Consider the following 11,370-nt stretch of genomic DNA (forward strand, 5'->3'; position numbering starts at 1 on the left):
TCATAAAAGTCATTGGAAACTATTAATAGCACAGGGCTTGGCACATGAAAAGCACATAATAAACTTGTTACGGAAATGACTGTATAAATAAATTTTAAATGAATTTACCTGAATTTTGATAGTGTGTATACGGAAATGGAAATTGCTTTCTCCACCTTCTCTATCTTTTCCTCATTCACTATTGATTCCCACCCCCCCCTCACCTTTTTTTTTTTTTTAAATAAAAAAATGGAGAGGAAGAGTATTCTGGTTGCACCTGTCTGTATTTCCCTGTGACAGGGACTTCAAGGATATGCCTGAGCTTGGTATCGAGCAAGGGTCAACCTCTGATAATTCGACTGAACCCTGTGCTGTGGAACGGTGCTGCTGGGAGTCAGTTGGGGTGGGTGGGGCTGCAAGACTGACTACATGGAAAAAGCCTGCTGGATTAGGGGAGCTCCAGGGACAGTCAATGTGTAACCCTGCCCTAAAGTATTCAAATCTTCTGTGCCAAGGTGGGCAGAATCTTGAGGGAGTAGGGGTAGGGAGGTCATTGAGTTAATTCTGTACAAACAAAAGAAGACAAACAGTTTCATTCCTCTGAATACCACACACACATGCACCCCCTCACTCCATCCCCACCCCCTCTCCTCCGAAACGCCCTTTGGGCCCATCCCTTGTTGGGAAACGCACTCCTGTGAGCATTAGACACACAGGCTTAGCAAGTGGACATTTTGTGGGAGAGAACTCATCTCCCATAAGAAGCAGAAGGGACTTCTGACCCGCACCCCTGCAAAGTGAGCAGTGAGTCAGGAACACTTTTTGAGACCTCTTTGTAAGTTGTTTTGAACAGGCATAGGTGAGAAATTTTGAGTCTGGTCCTCAAGTCCCTACCCAATCTTCTGGAGGATTCTAAGGTTGAAACTTAAGGCATTTTGCCTGGTATCTCCCTGAAGATGAAACATGCCATGCCCACACAAATACACAAATGAAAAAAAACAACAAAAAACCTGAGGATACTTAATTCACCCTGTTGCTCAGTATTAAAGTTTGTGAGGATAGGGCCCTGGGCCCAGGTTCCTCTGATATTCCCTCTTTAGGTGCAATTATTTCCCTTTCAGTCCCTGCAGTAATACTACCATTTGTCTGTATCCAAAGCCTTCCACTCAGGTCCTACAAGAGGTTGTCATATTCCTAGTGTCATATTCCCCAGGAACCATTTGGGAAAGAACTGAAGTGCCTCAGAAGGTGACGACATATTTGCCATGAGCTCTATACACAGAATAACCTGTACTTCTGGCATCTTCCCAGGGACAAAAGGCCAGCCAGTGATGGAAACTGTGCTAGAGACCTCACTCAAGTTTGCTTTGCAGATAAATCTGAAACTTCTAGAAGAAAAGATCTCCACTCTTTGGGGAAAAAATACTTTGTGCAAATATAGCTAAGTGGTTTTCCCTTTTCTCGTCTTGTCCCCCATCTTCTGAAGCATGTACCTGCCTGCATTCTTCAGCAGGAGGATCTGAGACTTCTCCCCCAAAGGCGGGGTAAAGTCTGTCTAAGAGCCAAATCATAGTGTTCAAAGTCTAATGGTAAGAGAAGTTGCCCATCATAAACTATGACAATAGGTCAAGGACTTCTAAAAGTGAAGTGGTGAGAAACTCCCTTCTTTTTCCTTATGCTTCTTCCTAACTTGTGCTTTCAAGTGGGTTCAGTTATTGGAGTTGCTGGTTATTAACAGTGATAATTATACTGCCTTTACCTAAAGGAATAATACACAAGGAATCAGAATAAACAAAAAGGGAGAAAAACCTCAGAGGTATCAATTTTAATATCTTTGAAAGCCAGAATGACAGCGCAGTTGACCAGTTCCAAAATGCCACAGCACTAAAAGGGAAGAGATGAAGGTTCAGTAAGAGGATTGTGAGAAGTCTTATTTTAAAAAAACCTCGGGATAAAGAATGCCCTTCAATAGGGAATATTTCAGAGACACGCCACGCCTCCAGAATCCAGAGGAAAAACAGAAGTCAAATAGCAAGACGCTTTTGCAGGAGTGTTGAAACGAACAAGAAAACATTTTATTTTGAAAATACAGTCTTTAAAGATAAATTTGGCTTCCATTTCCCATACCTAGGTGCATCCAACAAGGTACAAAAACAGACGAAACAAAACAACAAAACAGAGACCCTCGACATTATGTACAGAGCTCTAAAATGAGCTGTGAATATCTACAAGAAACTAGCATATGCGCTTTGTGAAAGGATGTACTTGTGTGGCTTTCTACAGTTCTCAGTCCTGGGGAAGGAGAGTTAACCCCCTGAAGCTGCAGGTGCGGCTGCAGCCGGGGAAGAGCTGGGGTCAGTGAAGGGTTGGGGGCGCCCCACCCCCACAGGTGGGAGGCTGGAGAGGTGTCTGGGGAGGGGGGGGTGGCGGCGGCGGCCCGGACAGATCCGGGGCTTCTCTAGAAGTCCTGCCGCGGGGTGTGAGTCAGGCTGTGCCGCCGCAGATCACAGTTTCGCCTGAACACTTTGCCGCACTGCTCGCAGCTGTAGGGCTTGATGTCTGTATGGGTGAGAAGGTGAGTTTTCAGATTACTTCTCTGATTAAAGGTTCTTCCACATGTGGGACATTTGTGTGGAGATTCCTGTTCAGATGTGAAGCAAGCAAAGGATTAATCCTTCACACCACCACGGCACCCTTCTCAACAGTCTCTGTCTTATCGGCATCACAAGCGTTAACAGAACACGCGCACGACAACAAAGAGGGGACTTGCAGCAACAAATGTGCTCCTAATCCTCCAATCGCGAAAACACAGGCAGGGGCACACTCGGGGCCCGATCACACCGATAACCGCCGATGGCCACTGCTGTGGGCTTTGTGATTTCCAGCTCTTTACATTTCATCACCATGTCATGGGCAGGAAAGGGGGGAGGGAAAAACTCTAATCCTCTCTTAAGGAGCAACATTCTCCCGGGTAATAAGGCCCCTCTTTGGTGCAAAATTAAACTATTCCTCAGTGTTCTGAAAACTACAAATTATGAGGCTCCTGGGAGAGAGAGCGTATGGGATTTCACCATGCCTCCATTATCGAAATTACCTTTATTTCCTCCCAAACACGGAAGCTTTAAATGCAGGGCACATCAGGTGAAAAAAGAAATAAAATTCTAAAATTAGGATTCAGAACAATGAGAGTGGCCTCTTCTATAAGAAAAACACATACATGTTTTATGTTAAATAAAATTAATTTCATGTATAAAAAAATCGAGTGTTGCTTTCTCCACCTAGATAGCTGATCTAAATAGAGCCTTTTATGAGAAAGAGCCTGTCATTGAACACCTTTTGTAGAGCAAAAATGATAAAACAGAACCAGTCACTGCTTTAAAACAAGAAAACAAACTTACCTGCATATGTAAAGTTTTGTGAACAGCTAGAGTTCTAGACTGACAAAATCCTTTCCCGCACTCCTGACATTTGAAGGGCTTCTCTTTGGAATGGATATACCTGAAAATCAACATAAGGTCTCATTGAAATGACTTTACCACCACAGCGAGAAGTTTCTTTTGACAATTGCTTTAAATGAAGTGGTGAGGGGGAAAAAAAGAAAAAGGATTTCCATTATTTTTGTTTTTACATCCCCCCTCCACCTGTGTAATTCTGTTTATGGTTAACCTCAACTAACAGACTCTTCAGAACATTCACCGGACACAGGTTTTATCTACACTTGATCGCCCTCTCTGGTGTATTCTGGAGCTTGAAGCCCTGCCGAATGAGCTCTTTCTGCCCTCTGCGGCTCTCTCTGAGATTTAAACGGGTCAAATCAGGATGTAAGGCAAGGCTGAGTTTAGGGGGACCGATTTCAGCGAACCCCTTGGAAGCCGCGGAGGTTCCCTACAGAAGTCCTACCTCGGGTAACAACAGCAAGTAGAGTCCAGGGAGCAGATACGGTCATCCCCACTCCTGGGAAGTTTTTCCCGGAGGAAAACACTGACATTATCGTATTTCTTCAATTGCCTTTGATTAATGCAGAGTTGAGAGTGTGGAGGGGGTGTGGGGAGCAGTTCCTAAATTCTGTAATCTCAAGAACCCCACAAATAAGTTTAAAAGAAAGGTTGCTATGGCAGGCTCTGGGGTGCACCTGGGGGCCAGTCGGGGAAGGGAGGGAACCGAGTGGTGGCCACGGCAGATTAACAGAACCGGGCCTAGGGCAGGCGGTACCTGGACCACCAGAGGAAGGTCTTCCAGGCTCCTGGGCTCTGCCTGCCCCACCTCCTAAGGCCCACCTGGTGGAAACTGGAAAACCGCTCCCGGAACCAAGAGCAACCCAGCCTATTTTAACTACCTAAGGATGGGAGGACCCTCCCACATCCCAAATGTCGCTGCAGCAGGGGTCCCTGCTGAGGAAAAAGGTAAAGGTTGGGGGTTGGTTACAGCTGGATGGGAAGGGCGTTGGGGGGGAATATAGTCTAGAGGATTTTAGTGACACTTGGAGCATCTATCAAAACTCCATATTCAGGATAAATTGTCCTCCCCTCCCCAGGGCACCCTCCTTCCCCACCTTACCTGTGATCCCGCAAGTGATCTTGCCTCCGGAAAGCCTTGTGGCAGATGTCACACGTGTAGGGCCTCTCGTCGGTGTGGGTCCTCTCGTGGATGAGCAGGTTGTAGGATTTGGTAAAGTGTCTGCCGCAAAACTTGCAGATAAACTCTTTTTTCGTTTTGGAGGGCAACCTCCCTCGGGAGGGCTTTCTGTCCGGAGTCAATTTACTGAGGCTGGAGATGGGGCTCCCCAAGCCCGGGCTCAGCTTGCTCAGGTCTGCTATCTTAGGGGGATCCTCTTGCGTGGCGGCCACGGCCAAGTTAGCAAAGTCAAAACGGGGCCGGTCCTTGTGCAGGGCCGGGAGGACGTGGGCAATGGCTCCCTGCTTGGGGTGGAAGAGGTGGGTGGTAAAGGGCAGAGCCGGGAAGGGGAAGCGGGCATCCACGAGGCCCTGCGCCGCCGCCATCTCGGTGATGGTGGAGCGAGTGATCTCATGCACGTTGGGGTACCCCAGAGTCCAGTGGTTCATGTGCATGGTCTGCACGGCGCTGAGACCGTACAGGCCCTGCAGGTGGTCCACCGCGGCGGGGAAGGTGTTCACGGCCTGCAGGAAGGAGTAATTGGTGAGCTGCAGCGACGGGTGGAGCGGAATGGGCGCCGGCAGGGCCTTGCTCCCCATTTTCCGGGATGTTGCAAGGCGAGGGTAGCCACCCTTTTTTTCCAGGACTCAGAGGCGGGTGGGCGTGGGGCTCCGGCGAAAACCCAGGACAACGGCACGCGGAGAGAATCCTACAGACGGCTGGGGAAGAGAGGGGAAAGTCGTGACTATTATCCAAGCCCGCTTGGTCTGTCCCCTGGTGCGTCGTGGGCTTCCACACCTTCCTTCTAAAACCCCCTCCCCACCCACTCCAAGGACCCTCGAGAAGGAGCGGTGAGGGGACCTTGGCGCGCCTGCCGGGCGAGTTGACACCAAGCTCAAGCTCAGTCCCGAGGGCCAGGGTGTCAGGCGTGGTCCCCGGCGAGAGCGGGTGGCCCGTGGGAAGATCGGATTCCGGGCACGCACGGATTCCAGGAGCAGGAGACCCGGGTCGGGGAGGAAGAAAGGCGGGCGGGGGGCTCCAGGCGGCACCCAGTCCAATCCACCCACCCCCTACCGGGTGGGGCGAAGCTTGATCATCCCTGACACCCGGCTATTCCAGCGCCCGCCGGGCCCGGCCGAGCCTTGGTCGCACCGAGCCTCCGAGGTCCCCGGAGACGGTACGTCGTGGGTCGGACCCGGGCTTGAGGGCCCGGCTCAGCCGGAACGGCTCCTACCGCCGCGCCCGAGCCCGCGGCCCTGCCGCCGTTCCTGTGCTTGCCCCGGACCGCGCCGGAGGTGTGGGTGCGCAGCCCGGGGACGCTTTGCGCTCCTGGGCTGCCTGGCCCTCGGAGGGGCCGCCTTGCCCGGTGCTGACCTCAGAGGTTTTCTTTTTCCTTCCTCTGCCTTGGTCCCATTTATCAGCGGTGACGGGCCACAGGAAAGAAAAGTGACACCTCAGGGCCAGTGAGGCCTGGAATCGCCCCCTCCTCTTTCCCAGGGGCCGTCCCCTCCCACCCCCCACCAAGATCCCTTCCAGATGGTTCGGGCTCAGACAGGGGGGGTGACGGGGTGGCTGAGGCCGGAGCCCGTTCTCCCAGACCCAGCGCCCAGCTCTCGGGAGTGCCCGAGCGCCTCTCGACCTGGCCCCCGGAGCGGCTCCTACACCCGGGAGGCCCCAGGAAAAGAGGAGCCAGGGTTCCCCGGGGAGGAAAAGGCAAGGAGCAGCAGGGAGCCGCTCGGCCAGCCCGACGGAAGCTTGTTTATCGGCCTGCAGCGGAGGGCGACGCTGCTCCTGCCCCTGGGAAGCCCGCCCGGGTCGTCGGCCTTGGGCCTAAGCAGGGCGCACGCGCTTGCCTCTCCCTGCACCCCCAATAGCAACGCCGAGGTCTGGTTTCAGACCCCGTTTCCCGCGGCACCTCACCTGCTTTCAGAGCAGGCCTGCCTTCTCCCACCGCCAGCCCCCTTTTTAGCAGCCAGGGGTGCCAGCTCGGTGGCCCGGCCCAGCCTCTGAAGGCGGCTCCCCAGGTGCGGGCGTCACAAGCTAAGCGCTCTCCCTGGAGAGGGGCAGGCTGGCCTGTCTGAGCCATCAGCATTTACGCCGGGCTTTTGAACCCAGCAGGAAGATGAGAGAGTCTGTCCAGACTTCATTGCGCACTAGCCCTTTCTGCGCCTAAATGTCCTTCTCTAGTGTTGGAGAAGAGTTGCCTGTGGCTCTTTCTGAGGACAGGCTTAGGGGGCTGCGCTAATGACACAGCGCTCCGGCCAGGCAGAATCTGGCGGCCTCCGCGAGGGCCCACACCTTCCCTCCCTCCTCCTCTGTTTGAAACGGCTGGGAGACAGCGATTTATTAACGAACCGCTTCTGCCTGGTGGTATGCGGTCTGGGAGTTGAGGTCGGGAGTTAATGAGAGGTGTGTAACAGTCAGGGGGTCTCAGTCAGACCGTTCAACCGAAACTGTAAACCTCCATTAGTAATAAACTTTCCCACCACAAATCACAATTCATTTTTCTTCAGTGGCAACCCTCAAGCCCTCTCCTAAAGAGGTGGGGGGGGGGGGGGAAATGGATTCTACTAACATCTCTGGTAATCTATCTGATTGTTTTCCTCTTCCATTAAAAATAATAAGTTACACTATTTCCTTCCTTTTGCATAAGGAGGATTTTCTAGAGATTCAAAATATTATTTTTCCCCTAGTATTAAAGAGTGGCCTCCCCACATAGAGAGGAAACCCGAATTATTATTTGGGTGTATTCCCAGACTGGATTTCTTAGAAATAAATACAGGAGGCAAAGTGCAATTCCCACCACATTCTCCTTGTAAGTATGTGCATGTGTGTGGGGTGTGTTGTCGACTGAAGGAAGAGCATGACTTGAGAGTTTGATTCCAAATGCATAAAGTGAACTCTGCCGTTAAAGGTTACATGTTAAATCTGCCAGCAGAAACTTGAGAGCCATCTTCCTTCCCTTTTCACTGAATGGTTTATAACCCAAATTATTGCCTCTGTTATAATTCAGCTTCATGGTGGCACAAAAGTGCTGTTTCATAGTATGTGTTCGTTTTGATTTGCAGGACAAATAGTTTCCTCATAGAAGACGACAAGCAAGTCCTTCACAAACAGAATCACTCTAAATATTCATTAAACTTTTTCCCCATAAGTAATTAGGGAGTTTAGGTTTTCACTCTCCTGCTGAGTAGTTGGAAATAAATATCAAAAGATACTTTAAGTCAATGGAGAGATCTAAAGTACTTTCGTTTTTGTCTAGAGCTGAGCATGGAGTTCTCACACTCAGTTTCAGGCAATATCAGCCATCATCTGCTGTCACTTCTTCACCACCCCGTTCCAGAACATTGGTTACTTTTAATTTTGCAAGGAAAGAAACTTAAACCAACGAAAAGACATAAATATTATGGTGGAATTGAGGCTTGTTTTCTTTCATCAGTCTTCTTCACAATAATTTCCAGACATGTACAGAAGTTTTGTAAAATTTAGCTCACTGGCTGTCAACAAGTGAGAGGTGTACATACTAATTTCAGTGCAGTGAAGCATTCAAAACATTGGAGGGAGAAAAAAATGGTAATTTGATAAGGAGTCTCGCTCTTTGGTAATATGTTATTACACTGAATTATCTAAAAATAATATACAGTCAGGGGTCATCTGCTAAAACCTGTGGGTTGGTGTCTGAGAGAAATGACTGATGGCTCCATAGGCTCGCTGAATTTCAGCCCAAGCCCCAATAAATTTTACGTTAATCAGAGAGCTATACTCCGAGTAGATTTAAGAGATCATTTTTTTAAAAACAGAAAATAAAAATGGGCAGACTGGGTCAGGTGAACAGAGCGAAACCACCGCGAAGTTCCTGCCCCTTCGCTGCGCCTCTGCCTTCCCAAGGAGTTAATTAAATTAAGATGCCTTCCGCATAATCTGGGTTCTGTTTCTCTCTGCTCCCTCGCTCCCCCTGCATGAGTAATTTTCTTGTTCTGCTCGGGACTGCAGTTTGTTCAGCAGAGAAAGTAGCTGTCTGCACCGTTTCGCTCCGGGAAACTCCAGTCCTCTTTTGTTCCCCTGCTAACAGGTAGGCAGACAGAGCCAGCGCACCCTCCACAAACACCTTTTTCTCCCTCCTCACTCTACAGACGCAACACCGTTCTCCGTCGCTCTTTCTCGAGAATCCCAGCGTTTAAACCCCAGGGGGATTTGCCTTCTGCCCGCCTCCGCCAGAACTGGAGGGTGGGAAGAAAATCAAAAGGCCGGCACAAGGTTGGAGAATTATCTAGGACTGAACTATTACTTTCCTCCTGAAACGCTCTAGCTCGGCACGCACCGTGTGTCCCGGCCCGTCCGCGCTGCCGCGGCTGCCCCTGAACGGCTGCCCCCTGCTCTGGAATACTATGTCAGGGTACGGGGAAAAAAAGAAGGGGGGGGGGGTGTGGTGGGGTTTTATCTCAACGTATGTAGATCAGCTTTTAGAAGAAGCTTTGCTGAGGGCTTCTATTCAGTGTTGCAAAACAAAACTAAAAACAGTACGCGAAAGCGCGTGTTGTGTGTTATCTGGGAGTGGCGAGCCTGGGATCCCATAAAGTGAAAAATACAATGCCCAGGGAATGCATCCATGTGATTTCTTTTACCCGAGTCCGGAACTCGTGGCACGCCGGACCGAGACTCGGAGCGCCCCGGCTGCAGCCTGCTTTCCTTAGGGCGGCTGCAGCCCCCTTCCCAGAGTGGACACTCACCTCCAGCAAAAAGGTCCGCCTGGGCAGCGCCACTCAGACCTGGTCCAGGCAGTGAGGCGCACAGCTTGGAAAGGTCATTGGTTCCACTCCGGCCAAACTGCTTTTTCCGCGCGGAGTCCCGGGAGCCGCGGACATGATCTGGAGGACGACGGGCAGCCAAACCGAGAGCGGATCCTCGCCTTCGTCTGTGGACGTAGAATGCGCAAGGACCCGGGGATAGTAGAAGCCCGCGCTCAGCGCTCGCCCGGAACCTCGCGCCCCCGCGAACCTCTCGCCGCCGACTCCGGGTAAGGTCGGAGCCTGCAGCCTCGTAGGGCCATCACCCTCCAGCAGCTGCGAGCACGCCGAGCTCTGTCCCCGCCCGCGTCCCTCCCCAGGCTGCTCGCGGCCGGCAGACTCCGGCTTTAGTAGCGGCCCCGCCTCCCCTTCGGGCGGGCGTCCCGCCGCCGCGCGGGGCCCCCTGCGCCCAGGCTCCGCCTCCGCGCCCGGCGCCCGCTAATGGTCCACTCTGTTTACTTGTGTTTGGATAGCAACTGAGTCTTAAAGGCACAGGTTTGCTCGAGGTTTCCCTGTTACAGAGGCAGAGCCACGGCGACGCGGTTCAAAACTCACACACAAACACAACGCCCGGCCCCTTACTTCTCGGTGCCACTTTTCCTTATAATGTTAGAAGCTGCACAATTGGCTTTCTGCCTTCCGAAGACCCCCGCCGAGAAACCCAAAGGGCATTTTTGTAGCTTTACTTGGCGCGCTCGCAGCGTTAATTTCCACATCTTAACACGTTTAACAGAACTACCTTCTTCATAGGTAAAATCAGTCACTTTTAGATTGTATTCTCCAGCATACATCACCCTTCCCCCAACTTTAAATACAGTTTTGCACATACTTATGGTCAATTATGACTGTATGGCTAGTCTGCTTTCGCCTGCTGTTTTCAAAACGAAGTTTGTTTATAGAGGTGACAATTGACCAATTTCATAATTACTTTGAAGACATATGTGGAATATCCCAGGAGAAATTTCTTCCGAAATTTAAGCTTTAATCAGCCAGTGTACATTTCGTAAGAAGTTAACCAACTTGGTTAAAGGGGTGGGCATCTGCAACCCATTGGCAAACAATAAAGAATCCATCTGGAGTGGGTGAAGACCAATCATTTAAAATATTTAGGAAAATACAGTTTCAGCGTCTCAAACATGTACATCTTCATTCCCAGGGGAGAAAAAAAAAAGAGTTCATTGTTCAGTTGCCAGGAAACTTAATCGAATTTGAAGTGTAGTGATACATTTTTTCAAATTCTTCTAAAGATTTGGTCTTGTGTGAGTGTAATTACAGAACGCACTTCAGCTACTCTGGAAGTAGGGTGACCGAGTGACAGAAAGGGGATGACATACTCTCATTTTAAACAGCCTCTTTCCAGATGAGGTCTACTGAGCAACGCTGAGCAAAACGCCCTTCGTCCCAGACGAGTTCGCCAAAGGCGATTTACATCAGCCCCCTGCAAGTCGGCGCTTTGAGGGGCACAGATCTGCAAGCCAAGAGGCAGTACAATTCAAAGGTGTTCCGCCAAAATATGGTTTTGAACGTGCCGCCCCAAATAATCTCAATTGTGCGGGGAAGTGGACACGTATAAGCAGAAGACTAAAAACTGTCAAAAGGTCAAACAGTGATTGGGGAGCCAGGCAGAAGCTACAGGTTATTATTTTATTTGGATATAAACTCTTCCATTTTATTTATGTAGAGGTGGGTAGATTTTTTCGTTCCTTTGGTAAAACATAATTCAGAGATAGCAGATCTTTTTTTTTTTCTTTCCAATTTCAAATTTGCAAAGGTTAAAAAGTGAGCGTGGAATGAAGAGTGTTTAATATCCTTCAACATTTAACTGCTTCAAAGTAGACTTGACCAACAGCGTGGAAGTACGGAATGCCTGAGTTTAGGACTTTAAAAAAAGAAAAAAAGAAAAACACGTTTTCCCTAGCGGATTCTCTAGGGGTGCTTTCATTTTAGCGCTCGGTCCTGAGCCCCAGCTACGGGGGTGCCTGCGGTCCCC

General features: G+C 50.2%; 1 protein-coding gene across 2 annotated transcripts; it reads right to left on the reverse strand.

The window, feature by feature from the left end:
• Positions 1-2,019: 2,019 nt before the first annotated feature.
• Positions 2,020-9,594, reverse strand: OSR2 (odd-skipped related transciption factor 2). 2 transcript variants are annotated; one of them, XM_020914628.2, is made up of 4 exons: positions 9,324-9,594; positions 4,537-5,312; positions 3,378-3,477; positions 2,020-2,538 (listed from the first exon to the last, which is right to left on the reverse strand). In XM_020914628.2, exons 2-4 carry the CDS (start codon positions 5,190-5,192, stop codon positions 2,464-2,466), a joined length of 831 nt encoding a protein of 276 aa, XP_020770287.1. In that variant the 5' UTR covers positions 5,193-5,312; positions 9,324-9,594; the 3' UTR covers positions 2,020-2,463. The 2 variants fall into 2 exon arrangements, with proteins under 2 accessions (XP_020770287.1, XP_020770286.1); XM_020914627.2 differs by having other exon boundaries at positions 2,020-2,620.
• Between the last annotated feature and the right edge of the window lie 1,776 nt (positions 9,595-11,370).

This window comes from Odocoileus virginianus, chromosome 15 (assembly GCF_023699985.2).
Source record: "Odocoileus virginianus isolate 20LAN1187 ecotype Illinois chromosome 15, Ovbor_1.2, whole genome shotgun sequence".
NCBI lineage: Eukaryota > Metazoa > Chordata > Mammalia > Artiodactyla > Cervidae > Odocoileus > Odocoileus virginianus.

Excerpts from the sequence above, each read along its gene's own strand:
- OSR2 (XM_020914627.2), bottom strand. The coding sequence starts at position 5,192 with ATGGGGAGCAAGGCCCTGCCGGCGCCCATTCCGCTCCACCCGTCGCTG. Across the intron at positions 3,478-4,536 it reads GATCACTTGCGGGATCACAG|GTATATCCATTCCAAAGAGA; the intron begins GTAAGGTGGGGA and ends GTTGATTTTCAG. Across the intron at positions 2,621-3,377 it reads ACAAAACTTTACATATGCAG|GAATCTCCACACAAATGTCC; the intron begins GTAAGTTTGTTT and ends ACATCTGAACAG.